This window comes from Heptranchias perlo, chromosome 35, assembly GCF_035084215.1.
Source record: "Heptranchias perlo isolate sHepPer1 chromosome 35, sHepPer1.hap1, whole genome shotgun sequence".
Lineage (NCBI taxonomy): Eukaryota > Metazoa > Chordata > Chondrichthyes > Hexanchiformes > Hexanchidae > Heptranchias > Heptranchias perlo.
In genome coordinates this window covers 11,966,827-11,987,808 of record NC_090359.1, presented here as the reverse complement: position 1 = coordinate 11,987,808, position 20,982 = coordinate 11,966,827, and the positions used below count along the sequence as shown (strand labels likewise).

Genomic DNA, 20,982 nt, shown 5'->3' with positions numbered 1-20,982 from the left:
TACCCCACTGGCCACAGGCTTCCAGTCACAAAAACAACCTTCGACCATCACCCTCTGCCTTCTGCCACTAAGCCAGTTTTGTATCCAAAGTGCCAAGGCACCCTGGATTCCATGGGCTCGTACCTTCTTGACCAGTCTCCTGTGGGGGACTTTATCGAAGGCCTTACTGAAATCCACGTATACCACATCCATTGCGTTACCCTCATCCAGACGCCTAGTCACCCCCTCAAAAAATTCAATCAAATTAGTCAGACATGATCTTCCCTTGACAAAGCCATGTTGACTATCCCTGATTAATCCTTGCTTCTCCAAGTGGAGACTAATTTTGTCCTTCAGAATTTTTTCCAATAATTTTCCTACCACTGATGTTAGGCTCACTGGCCTGGAGTTCCCCGGTTTTTCCCTACTCCCCTTCTTGAATAATAGTACTACATTAGCGGTTCTCCAGTCCTCTGGCACATCCCCTGTGGCCAGAGAGGTTCTGAATATATGTGTTACAGCTCCCGCAATCTCCTCCTTTGCCTCACACAGTAGCCTGGGATACATTTCGTCCGGGCCTGGGGATTTATTCATTTTTAGGCCTGCTAAAACCGCCAATACCTCTTCCCGCTCGATGTTATGTCACAGATCAACCATGATCTCATTGAATGGTGGACCAGGCTCAAGGGGCGAAATGGCCGAATCCTGTTCCTGTGACCACCCCTCAAATACAGTGAACGATAAATAATGTAATCTGAAAATAGGACTAACTACATACAATAAAATCCTGAGGGCCTGTCGTGAGGGGAAGCTGAAGATATCGAAACTTCAGCCTGTGCTCACAAGAAGACAGGTGAAATTCACATCCAACAGAGTTAAAACACAACCGCTGGGCTCCCCATCCCTCACACTCTCACTGTGCCTGTACCCAATGGGCACAACATTGCCTCCCGTGTACATATTTACACTGAGCATTTGAAATCTACCCAGAGTCCCAGCCCCACTAAACAAGAATCTTTACACCAGGGGCAGAGATCTTCAATCTTGGAAGAGAGTTCCAAGGCCACTGACTTTCAATTGTATTGGTGTTTGGACAATTAGATGCGAACGGGAAAGTTTAACTGGAGTTTGGAGCTCGTGTGGGGATTCGAGTGATCAATGAATGCAGAGCACCAAGGGAATGATTGGGCAGTCAACCAGCCGGCACCAGTACCTCAGGCCAGTCCCACTGTCCCTTTAAAGTTCATTGACCTGCACAATGAGGGCTTGGCAAGCCTTCACCCATTGCTGCAGCCATCCCTGGACTGGGTCTGGATACACTATTACCAACCATTCTGCAACTACTTACATGGACCCATTAAAACCTATTTCACTAACAGGAGGAACTGTGGAGGAGTGCAGAGTGTTACGAACAGTATTGAGCACTCATTGCATGCTGATTGGAGCCAGATAATGAAAAATGAGCAACCAGCCATTGGAAGATACAAGTAGTCACTGATTTATTGGTCATTTGATAACTAGTTGAACTGGGTTTGCTTGTGTTTCCTGTACAGAAACAAGGCGATCAAAGAGGCAGAGATCAGAGATACAGTGGTCACAGTCAGGGCCAGGATCAGGACCACCTCAGACGCCACACCTAAAAAGGAACAAGAAACCAGTGGTCAGTGAGGGAAGGAAATACTGAGGGGAAAATGGAAACTAGCAGTCGGCCAACTCACCACCCGGAGACCTCTCCTGCATCCTTTGCTCAACCTCATTAAGGGGCTCAGTTGCCACGTCTGTCACATAAGGATCCAGAATGACCAGGGGTCCAAGTGAGGCCTCACCCTCCCACTTCAATTCAGCATCACTCTCTGCAATATCAAACATTCCAGTTAGAGAGGGTAAAGGGTGACCTCCAACAATCAAGAGGATCAATGTCCTACCAGGTCCAGATACAAGATCCCTCCTTCCTCTGGAATCAAGTCGGAATTCCCTCGTGGCACTGCAGTTACCCAGATGACAACAGGCACACACGTCATTGTTGGATTCTTCCAATGGGGTCCAGCTAAACCAGAGAATCTGTTTATCAACCAGGTTGTCCATCACCCTTTAATCAACACATCCCTGAGCGAGAGAGGGAACTTACATATTCTGGAAAGTACAAGCTTTGTTCATGGAATCTCTCCGATCCACTGCAGCAACTTTCAGGTGACAGGTGATGAAAATCTGAGGGACACATTCAATACAAGTTGTTATTTGGTGACCTCCTCCCAACATGGGGAACCCAATGTTTGGCATCCTCTTACCAGGGAACGGTCATCTCCAAAGAAGCGGAACGCATCCAGGTCAAACTGGAGTTTGTCCAGCTCACGTTCACCTCTTGGCAACACAAAGGTTGAAAAGGAGTCCTCAGTTTTGCTGTCCAGGAGGCAACTGAAGAAAGATTAAAAAAGGGACAAAGTGAATTTAGTGAACCCATTGAGACATAACCAGCTGGAGAAAGCAGAGAGCTCCTTACCCATGGGAGTCAATGATATTGTATCTTGGGGTGGAATCCTTGTCTGGGCTCAATGTAGCTGCACAGCTGTCAATGTAGAGCTTCAAGGGCATGTGGTTGGTCATTGAAACAGAGGCCTCAATGTGAATGAGGTCACCCAGGTAGTAGACAGTCGAGGTGCGCTCTGTAAGCCAGTCATCTGAAGTACAAGAGGACAAGGGTTGGAGACAGTGGGTGAAACTCCTAGTGGGAGACCACAGAAAAGCACTCCCCATCCACCCATCACATACCGTTCATAAGACGCAGTGAGAATGACAGAATCCCTTCTCCAGACTTGGTCGAGCTGAATGGGATCCAGGTGGGCTTGATAGGGTCACTGCTCACATTGCCCTTCCTGGAAGGACAGGAGAGTAATTTCAGGACAACTTCAGAGAACTGCACCTGCTGTAGACCATATTTGCCACAGAGTAAAGATTCTTACCTAAAATAATGGCACTCAATTGGAATGATGGCTCCATTCGTTCTCACAATGACAGATCCATGAGCATTTGGGGTGTGGTTCAGGTGGGTGGTGTAGACCAGGAAATCTCCAGCCATCTGAAAGACATCAGGTTAAGGAATGAAGAGCTGGTCTCATTGGACAAAAGCTATTTCTGGTCATTTTCCTGCCCTGTTAAGCAGCAGTTTGAGGGGTTTCAGCTGTTCCTCAATGACACATGATTGAAGCAGCTCCACCATTGGTTGAAGTTCCCTCGAGCAGCCTCTGTTACTCTGCTCAGTCCACTTTCTATTACAGGGGACTTCAGGCCTGCAGTCAGAAACCCTGAAATGATTGGCACTGCCAGACTTGATGAGCATTCTTTCCCATATAGAATAGAGCTTTAACCTTAAGGGGCTTCAAGTTAACCCTGATATGGAGCACAAAACAACATCACTTTTAAATCTCATCTGTGTCCGTGGAATCAAGGGGATTGGCAGGAGTAATAACCAAAAGTGGAGTTCCCCTTTAATACATTGTATCCCAATTATTATTCCACTTGTTTCATTTTTCAAGAGAAGTCTCAACAGGAACTTCCACATTGAACATTCATTGACCACAAGTTGAGGCAACAGGCCTGAATATCCACGAGAAGGCACGGAAAAGATAAATCAATTGAGGCACAAAAGAACAGACTGGTTTGGAGGAATGTCATTAAAGGTTCAAGGTCAATAGAACTGAATCTCAGAGTTAGAGAGTAGTAATGACCCATTTAAGAAAGATGCAGTCCCTCAGTGACAAGTTGAAGTTCTTTTTAAATATAAAGCTAAGATTAACAGGTCAATATAAAGTAGTAGTTTCACACAGGGTGATATTCAACAGTGGGCAAGAATTTATACACAGATTTCATTCAGGGATCTCCTCAGTGGCTGGAGTTTCAGCCGACGTTAATGAATTCAGAGTGGACAGTAAACTACACAGTGAAATTAGAGCAAGAGTTGAGGAATCACATTACCTGCAATCTGCTGCCACATTCATGGAGCCCATAGTCAAAGAGGACAGTGTGGTTCTGAGAGTGGATCCCAGTTGGCCGACAACCTGCTGTCCCCAGGGTCAGGTCAGTAGCTTTAATCAGGTGCCTGGTTCCAAATAAATCCATGTCTACCCTCACCAGCAGGTTCTGCTCTCCACACTGCACCATCACAGTCTGCAGTGGAGACAGACTTCTCCCCTCAGACACACTGAAATGGGAACCAAAGGGAGGCACAGGGAGAGGGACTCTCTGGGGCACAGGGGTGGGTTTTACTCTTCTCCATGGAAATCTCTGGCCTCTAAACTGTTCCCAAATATCAGAGCAACAAACCACTCCAACTAACACCAGCACCGAGAACAAAGCTCTCACTACAAAATCCCCCATGATACCAAACAACTCAACTATTCATTTACCCACCAACCAGCACCTTTTATACAAAACCTGCAGTCACCTGACTCCAATTCAATGAGTCGCTGTTGTGATACGATTGGATGTCTTTCAGAAAAAAACTCAATATCTTTCTGATCCTCCTTTCATTCAATCACTTCCATTGTCCTATTTCATAAGTTTCTTTAGAAAAATAAGCAAAAAAGAAAAGAAAAAAGACGGAGGGAGAGAGCGGTGCAACTGAGTACAGCGATACAGAGAGACACCAGCAGAGGGAGGTAGAGAGCGGTGTAACTGAGTACAGAGATAAAGAGAGACACCAGCAGAGGGAGGGAGAGAGCGGTGTAACTGAGTACAGAGATACAGAGAGACACCAGCAGAGGGAGGTAGAGAGCGGTGTAACTGAGTACGGAGATAAAGAGAGACACCAGCAGAGGGAGGTAGAGAGCGGTGTAACTTAGTACAGCGATACAGAGAGACAGCAGCAGAGGGAGGTAGAGAGCGGTGTAACTGTGTACAGAGAGACACCAGCAGAGGGAGGTAGAGAGCGGTGTAACTGGGTACAGAGATACAGAGAGACACCAGCAGAGTGTCCAGGAAACCAACCTTTTATCTGAAGTCTGAGGCGAGATCTAAACTGCACAGTGTAGAGGAAGCATTACTGTGTATCTAACGCGTGTTGTACCTGCCGTGTGAGTGTTTGATTTGACAGTGTAGAGGGAGCTACATCTGCATATAACCCGTGCTGTACCTTCCCTGGGAGTGTTTGATGTCACAGTGTGGAGGGAGCTTTGCTCCCGATCTGACCTGGAACTGCCCTTCTGCAACTGGAAAGTTTCTCCTTCTTTACTCTTTGAAAACCCTTCACAATTTTGAACACCTCTATCACATCTCCATTTTATGTTCTCTGTTCTAAGGAGAACAGCCCCAGTTTATCCAGTCTCTCCACAGAACTGAAGTCCCTCATTCCTGGCACCATTCTAGTAAATCTCCTCTGCATCTTCTCTTAGGCCTTGACATCCTTCCTAATGTTTGGTGCCCAGCATTGAACACAATACTCCAGCTGAGGCCTAACCAGTGTTTTATCAAGATTTTGTATCAATTCCTTCCTTTGTATTCTGTGCCTCAATTAATAAAGCCAAGGGCCCCACTTGCTTTTTTTAACAGCCTTCTCAATTTGTCCTGCCACATTCAAAGATTTGTGTAACTACACCCCCAGGTCTCTCTATTCGTCCACTCCATTTAAAATTGTTCCATTTAGTTTACATTACATCTCCTCATTCTTCCTACCAAAATGTATCGCTTCACAATTCTCTGTATTAAATTTCATCTGCCATGTTTCTACCCATTTCACCAGTCTGTCCATGTCCTCCTGAAGTCTGTTGCTATCCTCAACATTTTTTATTACATTTCTGAGTTTCCTGTCATCTGCAAACTTTGAAATTATACCCTGTACACCCAAGTCCCGGTCATTAATATATATCAAAAAGAGCAGTGGTCCTAATACCGAGCCCTGGGGGACACCACTGTATACTTGCCTCCAGTCTGAAAAACAACCGTTCACCACTACTCTCTGTTTACTGCTCCTTAGCCAATTTTGTATCCACGCTGCCATTGTCCCTTTAATCCCATGGGCTTCAATTTTGCTGACAAGTCTATTATGTGATACTTTATCCTCCCTTAATCTCTCCCTGCATAGAAACTCCCCGACCCATATTCATGGCCACCCCCTCGACCTTGCCATCTCACGTGGCCTCTCTACTCCCATCGTCTCAATCATGGATAAGGCCATCTCTGATCACTTCCTTGTAACCCTCTCCACCCATATGGATTCATAGAATCATAGCAAGGTTACAGCACGGAAGGAGGCCATTCGGCCCATCGAGTGATTACCGGCTCTATGGAAGATCAATCCATGCAGTCCCACTCCGCCAATGCACATCACAGAATGAACTCAGGAATCCCACCCCACTTTCTATGGGTCGGGGAGTTTCTATGCAGGGGGAGATTACGGGAGGATAAAGTATCACATAATAGACTTGTTAGCAAAACAGGCTGCGGTTATGGTGCAGACTGGGATCCAGGGCTGAGGCTGTGGTCATCAGTTAGTCTGGGAGTGGCACAATCTGGTTCATGACTCGCCGGGTGTGAGAGTAACACCAAGGAGTCAGGCTGGCGTTTAGAAGGGTGTGGGTTCCAGCTCCCAGTGTTTCCAGAATGTTCTGTGTGTGTTTCACTGAGACTCGGGCTTTACAGTAAATAATAAAAGGATTGTAGACAAATACTTGGCCATGAGCTGCTGAGTGACCTGTCGGGAGATTGTTGCTTGCTTCCCTTCAGCTTGTGGGACTGTGTTTTTGGTGCAGTGTCCCTTTAAGAGCTGTGGTCTGCCTCATTTCTCAGTGTGATTGTGGGACTGACACAGAAGCGAGGGAGGAAGCAGCAGCCATAGCTCGGACTGCAGGCAAATTGGGAGGCTGGGATTAAAAGGCTGTTATTCCTACACCGGGAGTTGAACCCACGCCACCTGCAGGAAAACCAGGAATCCTTACCACCAGACCACATGGGAATGGAAGGAGGAATCAACAGGAAGGGCACTGAGACAACACCCAGAAGGTTAAGGCGCGATTTAATGTCGGTGTTCACAATTATGAAAGGTTTTGACAGACGAAATAAGGAGAAACTGTTTCCAGTGATGGGAGGGTTAATAACCAGAGGACACAGATTAAAAATAAATGGGAAAAAAAGCCACGGGCGGGAGGAATGAGGAGAGATTTTTTTACGCAGCGAGTTTTTATGATCGGGAATGCACTGCCTGAAAGGGAGGTGGAAGCAGGTTCAATAGTAACTTTCGAAAGGGAATTGGATAAATACTTGACCGGAAAAAATTCACAGGGCTGTGGGGAAAGAGCCGGGGAGTGGGACTAACCCACTTCCTTCTGTGTTCATCCCTGGAAAAAACTCTCCCCCCAAGTCACTTACAACGGCACTTTCAAATTCCCAACTGTCTATTCTTTGGCCATTCATCGCCAGATCTGGCTGAACCACATAAAGCACTATCGGGTCCTGTCTCCTCTGACAAAACTGCTCACTATTCCAGGATCATCCTGGAATGTAAAGATAACCCCCGGATTCTCTTCACTACAAACCATCTTCTTAAGCCCCTCTGCCATCCCCTCTCCACCCTCACCTCCAACAACAAGTGCGAGGAGCTCATGGACTTCTTTGTCACTAAGATTGAGACCATCCATTCAACTGCCTCTGCCGTTCCCCTCCCTTCCCCTAGCCCACCAAGTTTCTCTCCTATCTCCCCTCATGCCCTCTCTGAGCTCATCTTGACCATGAGACCCACCTCCTGCTCCCTCGACCCTATTCCCTCCAAACTTCTGAATACACAACCTCCTTTCCTGGCCCCATGTTTGCTGACATTGTTAACGGTCCCCTCTCCTCAGGTACTGCCCCCTCCTCATCAAATCTGCCGTCATCACCCTCCTTCTCAAAAGACCCACCCTTGACCCTCTGTCCTTTCAAAAGACCGCCCCATCTCCCACCTCCCTTTCCTCTCCAAAGTCCTTCAATGCCTCCTAAATCCGTGTCCATCTTTCCCACAACACCATGTTTGAATCCCTCCAATCAGGCTTCCACTCCTGCCACAGTACTGAAACGACCCTTGTCAAATTCACAAATTACATCCTCTGTGACTGTGTCCAGGGAGATTTCATCTTGATCGAACCCTTGATCGAACCAGATTCACTGAAATGTGAAGCATCTGTGGTGAATGTACGTTAAAAGCCTGCACCACTTCCTCGTTAGTATAGTGGTGAGTATCCCCGCCTGTCACGCGGGAGACCGGGATTCAATTCCCCGACGAGGAGGTTATTGCTGCTTTCGAAGCTTCACTTTCATTTATCTGCAATATTGGATGTTGAAAATACAATGAAAAACTGACTCGGCCTTTCCCACTTCTCCAATTTGATTTCACAGCGATTTTAAATATCTGCTCTCTGCCTCACGCTTCAGCTCGATGTGAGAACCACAATGATGGGCAAGAAATAAAACGCAGAATCGCGCTGTCACCAGCCCGAAACAGAGAGAGACAGGTCTCGGAACAGGCGCAGACATGAAAGATCTCACATACAGCAATGAAAATGATGCATGTTTCAGTGAATCTATTTTAACTACTGCTTTGATGACAATTTGTTTAACTTTCCGCGTGCCACTGTTGAAGGAAGACTTACTTTCTATCTCTTTGTTCGTCAAGGTCCAGAGGAAAATGATGTGGTGAGCAGGGAAAAAGTGACAGATAGAAAGGAAGAGAGAGACACTCAGAAACGCATATAACAAGTGAGACAGACATAGTCATATTCAAACACACACATTCATCGCTACATAAACACTCACACACAAACAGAGTGAATTAAAATTCCACGGCTTTTAACACCTCGAGTTTTATGCTAATTTTAATTAATCTGCAAGATTTTACGAAATCTACGACAAAAATCAGCCAAATTATCCATATTCTGACTCTCAGTATTTCTGAGTCACTCCATGTGCATGTGTGTCTGTTTCTGTGTGTCTGTCTGTGTATGTGCCTCATATTTTCCTGAGAAGATCTCTGTCTCTTTCTCTGTCTCACTCTCTCCCGCACTCCCCACATCATGATCCAACATGTGATGCAAAAGTGGTCGGTAATTTTTCTTTCAACAGTGGTCCGTGGAATGTTAAACAAACTGTCATCAAATGAACAGTTCAAACAGATTCACTGAAAAGTGAAGCATCTGTGGTGAACGTACATCCCCTTCCGGCACCAGTTCCTCGTTAGTATCATGGTGAGTATCAGTGTCTATCACCCTGGAGACTGGGGTCAATTCCCCGACGGGAAGGTCTGTCTTTAGAAGCTTCACTTTCATTTATCAGCAACATCGGATGAGGAAAATACAGTGAAAAACTGACTCGGACTTTTCCACTTTCCACGATTTAATTTCACTGATATTCCAGCAATTTTAAAATCTGTTCTCTGCCTCACTCTTCACCTCGATGTCAGAACCACAATAATGAGGAAGAAATAAAACGCAGAATCGCTCTGTGAACAGACCCGGGCTAATTCACCAGCCCGAAACAGAGAGAGACAGAAAACTGCTCATTATTCCAGGATCATCCTGGAATGCAAAGATATCCCCGGTATCTCTTCTCGAGACAAAACGACTTATTGGACCCCCCCCCCCTGCCTCCTCCACCCTCACCACAAAAATTGCGAGGAGCTCCTGGACTATTCTGTCACTAAGATTGAGACCATCTGTTCAGCTTCCGCTCCAGTGTAAAACTCTCCAGTTTCTGGAGTCATACCGAGCACAAAAGTACCCGCGACATCGACCACCGAGAAGGAAAAGGGCAGCAGGTGCACGGGAACAACACCACCTGCACATCCCTTTCAATTCACACACCATCCTGACTTGGAAGTACATCGCCGCTGCGTCAAAATCCTGGAACTCCCCATCTAACAGCACTGTGGGTGAACCTTCACCACACAGACTGCAGCGGTTGAAGAAGGAGGCTCACCACCACCTTCTCAAGGGCAATTAGGGATGAGCAATACCTGCTGGCCTTGCCAGCAATGCCCACATCCCATGAAAGAATTTTAAAAATCGTCCAAATTACCTATGGTCTGTCTCTCCGTATGTCTAAGTCACTGTATGTTCATATGTATGCGTATGTGTCTGTTTCTTTGTGTAGGTGTGTCTTTCTGTGTGTGTGTATCTGTCTGTCGATGCATGCGTGTGTCTGTGTGTGTCTCACATTTTCTATGTTTTCCTGAATGCATCTGTTTCTCCTTCTTTCTCTCTCAATCTCTCCCGCGCTCCCCACATAATTTTACTCTGGACATAATCGAACAAAGAGAAGATCTTCCGAGTCTGCTTTCTCATCTGCGCCTGTTCCGAGACCTGTCTCTCTCTGTATCTCCGTCTTTCAACAGTGGCCCGTGGAAAATTAAACAAACTGTCATCAAATAATAGTTCAAAAAGAGTCAGTAAAACATGAAGCATCTGTGGTGAATGAACGGTCACAACCAGCATCAATTCCTCATTAGTACAGTGGTGAGTATCCCCGCCTGTCACGCGGGAGACCGGGGTTCAATTCCCCAACGAGGAGGTTATTGCTGCTTTAGAAGTTTCACTTTCATTGATGTTGAAAAAACAAAGAAAAACTGACTCGATCTGTCCCGATTCCACAGTGATTTTAAAATCTGCTCTCTGCCTCACGCTTCAGCTCGATGTCAGAACCACAATGATCGACAAAAAATAAAATGCAGAGTCGCACTGTGGACAGACCGGGTCTGAGTCACCAGCCCGAGACAGCGAGAGACAAACAGAACGAAAAAAGACGGAGACACAGAGAGAGACAGGTCTCGGAACAGGCGCAGATGAGAAAACAGACTCGGAAGATCTCACATACAGCAATGAAAAGGATGCATGTTTCAGTGAATCTTTTTTAACGACTTCTATGATGACAGTTTGTTTAACTTTCCACATGCCACTGTTGAAAGGAGACTTATTTTCTCTCTCTTTGTTAGTCAAGGTCCAGAGAAAAATTATGTGGGGAACAGGGAAAAAGTGACAGAAAGAAAGAAAGAGAGAGACACTCAGAAACGGGTAGAAAAAGTGAGACACACGCAGACATATTCACACATACACAAACACACACATTCATAGCTACATACACACTCACACACAGACACACCGCATGTACACACAAACACACACCCACCAATAACCTGAAAGTAACACAGGACGACTTGCCAAACAGCAGAAGCAGCATGTTATAGACAGAGCAAAGCAATCCCACAAACAACGGATCTTCTGCAGTCCTGCCACACCCAGTTGTGAATGGTGGTGGTCAATTAAACAACGAACGGGAGGAGGCTCTGTGAACATCCCCATCCTCAATGATGGTAAAGCCCAGCACGTGAGTGCAAAAGACAAGGCTGAACTGTGAGCAACCATCTTCAGCCAGAAGTGCCGAGTGGATGATCCATCTCAGCCTCCTCCCGATATCCCCACCATCACAGAAGCCAGTCTTAGATCGAGGTGAAGAGTGACGCGGAGAGCAGATTTTAAAACCGCTGGAATATCAGTTCAATTAAATTGAGGAAAGTGGGAATCTCCGAGTCAGTTTTACACTGCATTTTCCACATCCAATATTGCAGATAAAAACTTTAACAGGCGGCGAAAATTTAACGTCCTCGTCGGGGAATTGAAGCCCGGTCTCCGGGGTGACAGGCGGGGGATACTCACCACTATACTAACGAGGAATTACTGCATTGATTCTGCACTCACCCCAGATGGTGTTAAAAATGCTTCATGTGTCAGTGAATTTCTTCAACTATTTATTTGATGACAGTTTGTTTAATTTTCCACGGGCCACTGTTGAAAGAACCTTTTACATTTCCTTCTCTTTGTTAGACAACGAGCAACTGACTCTGTCTTTCTTTCGTTCTTTCTCTCTATTATCGTGGTGAGCATTTATAAGACGCCAACTTTTAATTTTATGTCTTCGCCGAGCTTCTTCCTAAAAAAAACTACAGAGAAAAATAAACAGCTGATTGTCGCTTTCAGAATATTATTGAACAGAGACTGTTTGGAGACTGGATGCAGAGCGATTGTGATTTTAACTGACTCGTGGTTAAGGTGATAGATTAAAATTTCATTCATTTCCCTCGCACAGGTTCGAATCTGAGAGACTTCAGATCCCGTCATTTATCAACGTGTTCATCTCTGCGTTTCAAAATTCAACAAGTTTCTTGTGGAATTAATAATTCTGAAGTGAATTAAAATTCCACAGCATTGAACACCTCGAGTTTTATGCTCATTGATCTGTGAGATTTCACGAAATCTACGACAGAAATAGAACAAAAATCAGCCAAATTATCCATGTTCTGTCTCTCCATATTTCTGAGTCACTCCATGTGTATGCGTGTCTGTGTCCATCTGTCTGTGTATGTGCCTCATATTTTCTATGTTTTCTTGAGTCGGTCTTTCTCTGTCTCACTCTGTCCCGCACTCCCCACAACATGATCCAACATGAGACGGAAAAGTGGTCGGTAATTCTTCTTTCAACAGTGGTCCGTGGAAAGTTAAACAAACTGTCATCAAAAGAATAATTCAAACAGATTTACTGAAACGTGAAGCATCTGTGGTGAACGTACATCCCCTTCCGGCACCAGTTCCTCGTTAGTATCATGGTGAGTATCAGTGTCTATCACCCTGGAGACTGGGGTCAGTTCCCCGACGGGAAGGTCTGCCTTCAGAAGCTTCACTTTCATTTATCAGCAATATTGGATGAAGAAAATACGGTGAAAAACTGACTCGGACTTTTTCACTTTCTCCGATTTAATTTCACTGATCTCCGAGCAGATTTTAAAATCCTCACCTCGATATCAGAACCACAATAATGAGGAAGAAATAAAACGCAAAATCGCGCTGTGAACAGACCCGGGCGAATTCACCAGCCTGAAACAGAGAGACACAGAAAACTGCTAATTATTCCAGGATTATCCAGGAATCCAAAGATACCCCCGGTGTCTCTTCTCGACCACAAACCGACTTCTTGCACCCCCTGCCTCCTCCACCCTCACCACAAAAATTGCGAGGAGCTCCTGGACTATTTTGTCACTAAGATTGAGACCATCCGTTCAGCTGCCGCTCCAGTGGAAAACTCTCCAGTGGCTGGAGTCAGACGGAGCACAAAAGAAGATGGTAGTGGTTGTTGGAGGCCAATCATCTCAGCCCCAGGACATTGCTGCAGGAGTTCCTCAGGGCAGTGTCTTTGGCCCAACCATCTTCAGCTGTTTCATCAATGACCTTTCCCCCATCATAAGGTCAGAAATGGGGATGTTTGCTGATGATTGCGCAGTGTTCAGTTCCATTCGCAAACCCACAGAAAAGAAGCAGTCCGTGCCCACATGCAGCAAGACCTGGGCAATATCCAGGCTTGGGCTCATAAGTAGCAAGGAACATTCATGCCAGACAATTGCCAGGCAATGACAATCTCCAACAAGAGAGAGTCTGACCACCTCCCCTTGACATTCAACGGCACTACCATCGCCGAATCCCCCACCATCAACATCCTGGGTGTCACCATTGACCAGAAACTTAACTGGACCAGCCATATAAATACTGTGGCTACACGAGTAGGCCAGAAGCTGGGTATTCTGTGGTGAGTGACCCACCTCCGGACTCCCCAAAGCCTTTCCACCATCTACCACGCACAAGTCAGGAGTGTGATGGAATACTCTCCACTTGCCTGGATGAGTACAGCTCCAACAACACTCAAGAAGCTCGACAGCATCCAGGACAAAGTAGCCCGCTTGATTGGCACCCGATCCACCACCCTAAACATTCACTCCCTTCACCACCGGCGCACTGTGGCTGCAGTGTGTACCATCCACAGGATGCACTGCAGCAACTCGCCAAGGCTTCTTCGACAGCACCTCCCAAACCCACGACCTCTAACATATAGAAGGACAAGGGCAGCAGGCACATGGGAACAACACCACCTGCACGATCCCCTCCAAGTCACACACCATCCCGACTTGGAATTATATCACCGTTCCCTCATCGTCGCTGGGTCAAAATCCTGAAACTCCCTACCTAACAGCACTGTGGGAGAACCTTCACCACATGGACTGCAACAGTTCAAAAAGGCGGCTCACCACCACCTTCTCAAGGGCAATTAGGGATGGGCAATAAATGGTGGCCTCGCCAGCGACGCCCACATCCCATGAACGATTAAAAAAAGGCAGTAATGGCGCGGCTGGGATACAAAACCATGCTGACAAAGCTCAATGGATTAGCAGTCCATCACCTCAACCACTCAGCCACCTGGTCGCAAGAACAGTGCAAAGAAAGCCCTTTTATTTGATTCATTCAAGGAAAAAATCTTGGACTCAAAGGTCAGAGTCGGAAAGCCGCTTTTCAATCACCAGTTCCGAGATTCTGGGCAACACCTTTGTGAAGCGATAGCGTGGCCGAGCGGTCTAAGGCGCTGGATTTAGGCTCCAGTCTCTGTGGCGGCGTGGGTTCGAATCCCACAGCTGCCATAATTTGAGCTGTTAATTATTTTAGCCTCATCACCAAAATCTTTCTTTTCTCAGCAGTGTCATGCGTGCCATTAATGTTGTTGGGGCACAGCTGCCACACCTCATGTGCTGCGTCGTGATCGTTTTGTGATTAACACTCTGCGTTGTGGTCGCAGCAACATCGGAGCGAATCCGAGTCTCCACAGAGTTTCATTTACCGATTTTTTCCTTTCCCACATATGCTGAGAGGATGCAGCAAGAAATCAATCTTTAGAACATGAAAGAAAAATGTTTTGGTGAAACCTTTCAATTCCGTCAAATCCCACCTCTCTCACATGCCTGTACTTGATCTTCCACAGTTCAAACCCGCCTCTTCTCCCAGCTTTTTCTTCCTTCCACAGTCAATAGGCCGCCTTTCCTTTCCTCCTTCCATTTCATGGACACTTTCCTGCTCCATTGCCGACTCTAACATTCACTTTCACGATCTCACGCCTTTAAGTTTGTTCTGCTCCGACCGCTGTTTCTATTGGGCACATGTCCCATTCACACCAATGTTCATTTGTGCATTGAAACCAGTCAATACATTTCGATCTGCGTGACCGCTCGACAGACAAACACGACGAAAGCAGGGCTGGTCTCTGGAAAGACAGCCGCCCGATTGTTCACGAAATTTATTTGTGGAATCTTGTGATCCAGGGGATGGTAACTGAAGAACTGGTTTTTGTTTTGATGCTTGTTGGCTCTTTTCTCTCAGCAGTTGAGTTGCGTGAGCGACGGGCAGCGCGACAGAGCTGCGAATGGCGGTTGAAAGGTGCACATTTGACAAGTTGGGGCGGTGCAGTAAGATCGGAAGTGTTCCGCCTTGATCTTAATAGTTCTGTTGAAACGTGCGATTGAATCCAGTAGAGGATAAATGTAAAGAGCGCCTGTGGGGAAAAAGGAGCGATTACAGGCCATGAGCGAAAGGTCTTTCAAATTCTCGTGGCGCAGGACGCTGTGTGCGGAAACAGCAGATTTTAAAGCGCGTGTGTCGGAAAGTAAAGTGCGATCTTGTGTGTGAGAAGAGCACAAGAAAGTTGAGCTTGAAGCTGCGCCCTTGAGGCAAGTTGCAGGTTGTCAGGAAAACTGCGATAGTGAAAGCTCAAAAATAAACCCAGAAACTGCTGGCAACACTCAGCAGGTCAGGTAGTATCTGTGGAGAGATACTCAAGTATTTATCCAATTCTCCTTTTAAAGTTACGATTGAATCGAGCTCCACCATCCTTTAAGGCAGTGCGTTCCAGATCATAACAATTTGCTGTGTAAAAAAATCTCCTTATTTCCCTTCTTGTTCTTTTGCCAATTATCTTAAATCTGCGTCCGTTGGTTGCCGACCCTCCCGCCAGTGGGTGAAGTTTCTCCTTATTTACTCGATCAAAACCCCTCTTAATTTTGAACACGTGGATTACTTCTACCCTTAACCTTCATTGCTCGAAGCAGAACAATCCCAGGTTCTCGAGTCTCTCCACACAACTAAACCCCATCCCTGGTATAATTCTGGGAAATCTCCTCTCCATCCTCTCCAAGACCTTGACCTCCTTAATAAATTATAGTGCCCAGAATTGGACACAATACTTCAGATGAGGCCTGAACAATGATTTATAAACGTTTAACATAACTTCCTTGCTCTTGTGCTCTATTTCTCTATTATTAAGCCAAGGAACCGGATGCTGTTTTAACGGCTTCACCAACTTGTGCTGCCACAGTCAAAGATGTTGATGAAAACTGTCGAAACTTAACACTATACAAATGCATTAACACCCAAACAAGTAGTACAAGGAGAAACTTTATTGAACCCCAACTTGTATACAAGTGGAAGTGCACCTCAAACAATGGTTGAGGGTGCAACTTCGCGGAGTCAATGAAACAGCTCATGTTTATACAATTCATTAGGCAACGCCCACCTGTTACAGAATATGGGCGTACACGTACATTCTTTATTGGCTCAGGTAGTTGGTCAATCAAGTGTTGAGCCAGCCCCCGAACATTCAGAACCATCACGTCGGCCTGAGCAGATGTCAGCTATTTTCTTTCTCTCTACATTCCTGTTCCTTGTTATCAGTAAGGCTGGAGCCAGTCTCAAGGCTTCATGGCCATTCATCAACTCTATTATTATTATATTCTGTCCTTATCTCAAGGAAGACCAGGCTGTGCTAGGCCTAATTATCAACATACCATGGCTCAAACGCAATCACACAATTGTGCTTACTTTGTGTTTGTGCCCAATCCTATCATGTGAGTTAATAAAGAGTTAATATGGTCAAGTATCCCGTCATGCACTTCCACAAAATTACCAGTAACACATTGGGTGAGAACGAATAACACAGCACAGGCCGGGATAGCGGAGAGAGACAGAGACACGTGTTGTGATCTGTAACTTTTTATAAACACCAGTTTATTTCACTCCGTGTCCAACACCGTGCGATCTCCCCTGGTGTGTCAGGTTTCAGTGTTTATACAGAGTGTAATGTATTGAATTGTCTCTTGGATCACACGGGGTGGTAGACGGGGGTCTGTGTGCGGAGGGTTCGGGGGGTGAGCTCTGATTCCCGCCCTCTTCTGGATTGAAAGGAGAAAAGAATGAATGAGAGAGAGAAGTGATGTGGGAGAAGGGATGATGGAAGAATTTGTCCATGAACCGGATTAAAGTGGCCAAAAATAAGATAATATTAAGATATCTTCAGCAGAACATTAATACAAGCTGTAAAACAAAAGCAAAATATTGCAGATGCTGGAAATCTGAAATAAAAACAGAAAATGCTGGAAATACTCAGCAGGTCAGGCAGCATCTGTGGAGAGAGTTCTGATGAAAGGTCATCGGCCTGAAAGGATGTTTCTCTCTCCACTGATGCTGCCTGACCTGCTGAGTGTTTCCCGCATTTTCTGTTTTTATTATTAATATAACCTGAGCTCTCTCGAGCGTTTGTTGGTCGATTCACTGATAAAGCTGGGAATTGAGGGGAAGCTGGTTCATGGCGAACCCCAGCTCTGAATCCACCCGGCAGAGTGTTCAATGAATGTTTAATATAAATGAGATTCAACGACAGGATCAGAAAATCTCTCCTTGATGGTCGGTCTCATTCTCCCGAAGTGAGGAATGAGCGGGAGGGGCAATTCCACCCGGGGTTATATTTTATTCCAAGAGAATGACACAAAGTGCAGTTTACAGTGGGGCTGAAACAACTCAATTGGGCGAGCGTTCAACAGATTGTAAAGGGCCCTGGTTCGATCCCGGGTTTCAGCAGTTTTGGGTTATTTTGTTTCTTCTTCTTTGGGCCGATTCTCGAACATTTATTTGCACTGACATTTTTACCCGACACTGAACGGTTGGGGATGGAATAGAGAGACATCAAGGATGTCTGTATTTAGCCTTCATTTCTCTATTTCCTTCTGCCTTTCTCTCTGGTTTTTGTCTCTCTCGGTGCCCGATGAACATTTGATTTAATGCCTTTTCCACATCTCAGGGCGGTCAGACACGCTCTGTCTGTCTGTTACTGCTTGTGACCATTAACGGGAACAGGCCGCGAGTTAAACATTTATCAGCAAACCGCCAGAGAGATAACACAGCGGGAATAAAACACATTGCCTCACATTGTTAGACACCGAGTGACACAGATTGTAATGTGTGTCAGAAAACAGACCCGGAAAACAGAGTCCGAGAAAGGAAAGAAATAGAGAGATAGAAAAGAGTCATAAAAAGAAAGAAAACCCTTTCTCCACCCCAACAACAACAACAACTTGCATTTATATCGCGCCTTTAACGGAGTAAAACGTCCCAAGGCGCTTCACAGGAGCGATTATCAAACAAAATGTGACACGGAGCCACATAAGGAGATATTGGGACAGGTGAGGTAGGTTTTAAGTGTCTTAAGGGAGGAGAGAGAGGTCGAGAGGCGGGAGGTTTAGGGAGGGAAATCCAGAGCTTTGGGCCCAGTCGGTTGAAGGCACGGCCGCCAATGGTGGAGCGATGAAAATCGTGGATGCGCAAGAGGCCTATTTTTTCATGCCCTCTCTTTGCTTTCCTATTTTCCTTTTTAATTTCACCAACGTTTAATGATTTCTCACCATTTAAAACATATTCTGATCTTTTATTCTTCCCATCAAAGTGAATAACCTCACATTTCCACACATTATACTCCATCTGCCACCTTCTTGCCCACTCACTTAACCTGTCTATATCCCTTTGCAGACACTTTGTGTCCTCCTCACAGCTTACTTTCCTATCTATCTTTGTATCGTCAGCAAACTTGGACACATTGCACTCGGTCCCTTCATCTAAGTCGTTAATACAGATTGAAAATAGCTGACGCCCAAAAACGGCCGGCATTGCTCTCTGTTCAGTCAAGAGGAACTTCCCTGCCTGGAAATTGCTCCCAGCCTTGTTGAGGTGCAACACGTCCATCTTGTGCAGGTCTTTAATATTAATCAATGCACAATGAGGCCCTGGGAAAGCGAGTATCTCTCCACAGATACCACCTGACCTGCTGAGTGTTGCCAGCAGTTTCAGGGTTTATTTTTGTGCTTTCACTGGAGCAGTTTTCCTGACAACCTGCAACTTGCCTCAAGGGCGCAGCTTCAAGCACAACTTTCTTGTGCTCTTCTCACACACAAGATCGCACTTTACTTTCCGACACACGCGCTTTAAAATCTGCCGTTTCCACACACAGCGTCCTGCGCCACGAGAATTTGAAAGACCTTCTGCTCATGGCCTGTACTCGCTCCTTTTTCCCCACAGGCGCTCTTTACATTTATCCTCGACTCGCTTCAATCTCACGCTTCAACAGAACTATTAAGATCAAGGCGGAACACTTCCGATCTTCCTGCACCGCCCCAACTTGCCAAATGTGCACCTTTCAACCGCCATTCGCAGCTCTGCAGCGCTGCCCGTCGCTCACGCAACTCAACTGCTGAGAGAAAAGAGCCAACAAGCATCAAAACAAAAACCAGTTCTTCAGTTACCATCCCCTGGATCATAAGATCACCCAAGTGAATTTCGTGAACATTCGGGCGGCTGTCTTTCCAGAGACCAGCCCTGCTTTCGTCGTGTTTGTCTGTCGAGCGGTCACGCAGATCGAAATGTGTCGACTGATTTCAAGGCACAAATGAACATTGGTGCGAATGGGACATGTGCCCAATAGAAACAGCGGTCGGAGCAGAACAAACTTAAAGGCATAAGATCGTGAAAGTGAATGTTAGAGTCGGCAATGTTCATGAAATGGAAGGAGGAAAGTAAAGGCGGCCTATTGACTGTGGAAGGAATAAAAAGCTGGGAGAAGAGGCGGGTTTGAACTGTGGAACATCAAGTACAGGCATGTGAGAGTGCTGGGATTTGATGGAATATTTGGTTTTATTCCATGTGTTCCACTATACGATCACGGCACCACACCACAACTGGAACTGCTCGGCCTGTAGTATTTATAAAGCTCCTTTAAGGTAGCAAAAGATCCCAAGGGGCTTCACAGTCACGTTTTCAAACAAAATTTGACACAACCACAGAAGGAGATATTCGAAGCAAAATACTGCCGATGCTGGAAATTTGAAAAAAAAACAGAAAATGTTGTAAATAATCAGCAAGTCAGGCAGCATCTGTGGAGAGAGAAACAGAGTTAACGTTTCAGGTCGATGATCCGTCGTCAGAACTGGAAAAGGTTGAAGATTAAACAGAAATTGTGCACTTTGATTGATACTTCACGTTATTCACATCTTACACTCGCAACACCTCCGGCCGCCAATCAGGACTTTACTGATTTGAGCAGAGTTCAGCGAGCAATGCAAAATTCATCCACCGTGGCTTCGGATTGGACTGAAACCCAGGACTTCTGGATGAATATAATGAAGGAACCAACACATCAAACGGTAAATGCAATAATGGCGCGGATGGGATAAAAACCATGCGTGGAGAGAGAGGTCGAGAGTGAGCATGTGGCGGTGCGTGGCGTTGAGCGTGGATCTCAGGAAGCGGCGGGAGCAGTGGTTGGAGGAACGCTGAATATCATGGAGATATCTGGAATCATGGGTGGATCCGAAACATGAAGGGTGGAATTTAAGTTGGAATCCACGTGGAATAAGTCGGAGCCGGACACAGTTGCTGAGGAAGGAGATGTGTCTGTGAAAGTGAGTTTTAGTAGAAACCTGATCAAACACTCTCTCTTCAGCAGCACCGACTCTCTCTACTTCAGAGCTGTCCTGGTCCGCAGTTCCATTTCATCCTTCGCCTCATCCGGCGCTTCAGCGAAAAAATTTTTTCCTTCCTTTCAGGTGTCAAGGACCGCAAGTTTCAACAACTTTTAGATTCCAACACCCCTCCCGATCCTTCTTCCCCTTCACTTTCCTCTGACCCCATCCCTCCCTCCAATCTCTTTGTCGTGTTTTCACCATTCACTCTGACCATCCCCTCTCTGACCCCGAACGTCAGTCCTCAGCAAAGGCTTCAGTTTCATCCCCTTACGCCCCCACATCAATGGGTTTCGAGCTCGACACGATGCTGAGCTCTTCTTCCGTCGCCTTCACCT

At 46.0% G+C, this 20,982-nt stretch overlaps 1 protein-coding gene across 1 annotated transcript; it reads right to left on the bottom strand.

Annotated features, from left to right (window-relative positions):
• Positions 1-1,453: 1,453 nt before the first annotated feature.
• LOC137302230 (zona pellucida sperm-binding protein 3-like) lies at positions 1,454-14,453 on the bottom strand. The gene is made up of 10 exons (XM_067971885.1): positions 14,336-14,453; positions 12,560-12,669; positions 2,940-3,055; positions 2,749-2,852; positions 2,480-2,657; positions 2,268-2,394; positions 2,108-2,187; positions 1,905-2,026; positions 1,698-1,832; positions 1,454-1,615 (listed from the first exon to the last, which is right to left on the bottom strand). The coding sequence occupies exons 1-10, from the start codon at positions 14,451-14,453 to the stop codon at positions 1,497-1,499; spliced, it is 1,209 nt and encodes a 402-aa protein (XP_067827986.1). The 3' UTR covers positions 1,454-1,496.
• Between the last annotated feature and the right edge of the window lie 6,529 nt (positions 14,454-20,982).

Bases quoted from the DNA above. Each gene is read 5' to 3' on its own strand.
- LOC137302230 (XM_067971885.1), bottom strand. From the start codon at position 14,453: ATGGCAGCTGTGGGATTCGAACCCACGCCGCCACAGAGACTGGAGCCT. The intron at 2,395-2,479 runs GTAAGGAGCTCT...ATCTTTCTTCAG, and splicing joins AATATCATTGACTCCCATGG to TTGCCTCCTGGACAGCAAAA. The intron at 2,027-2,107 runs GTAAGTTCCCTC...TCTCTGGTTTAG, and splicing joins GCTTGTACTTTCCAGAATAT to CTGGACCCCATTGGAAGAAT.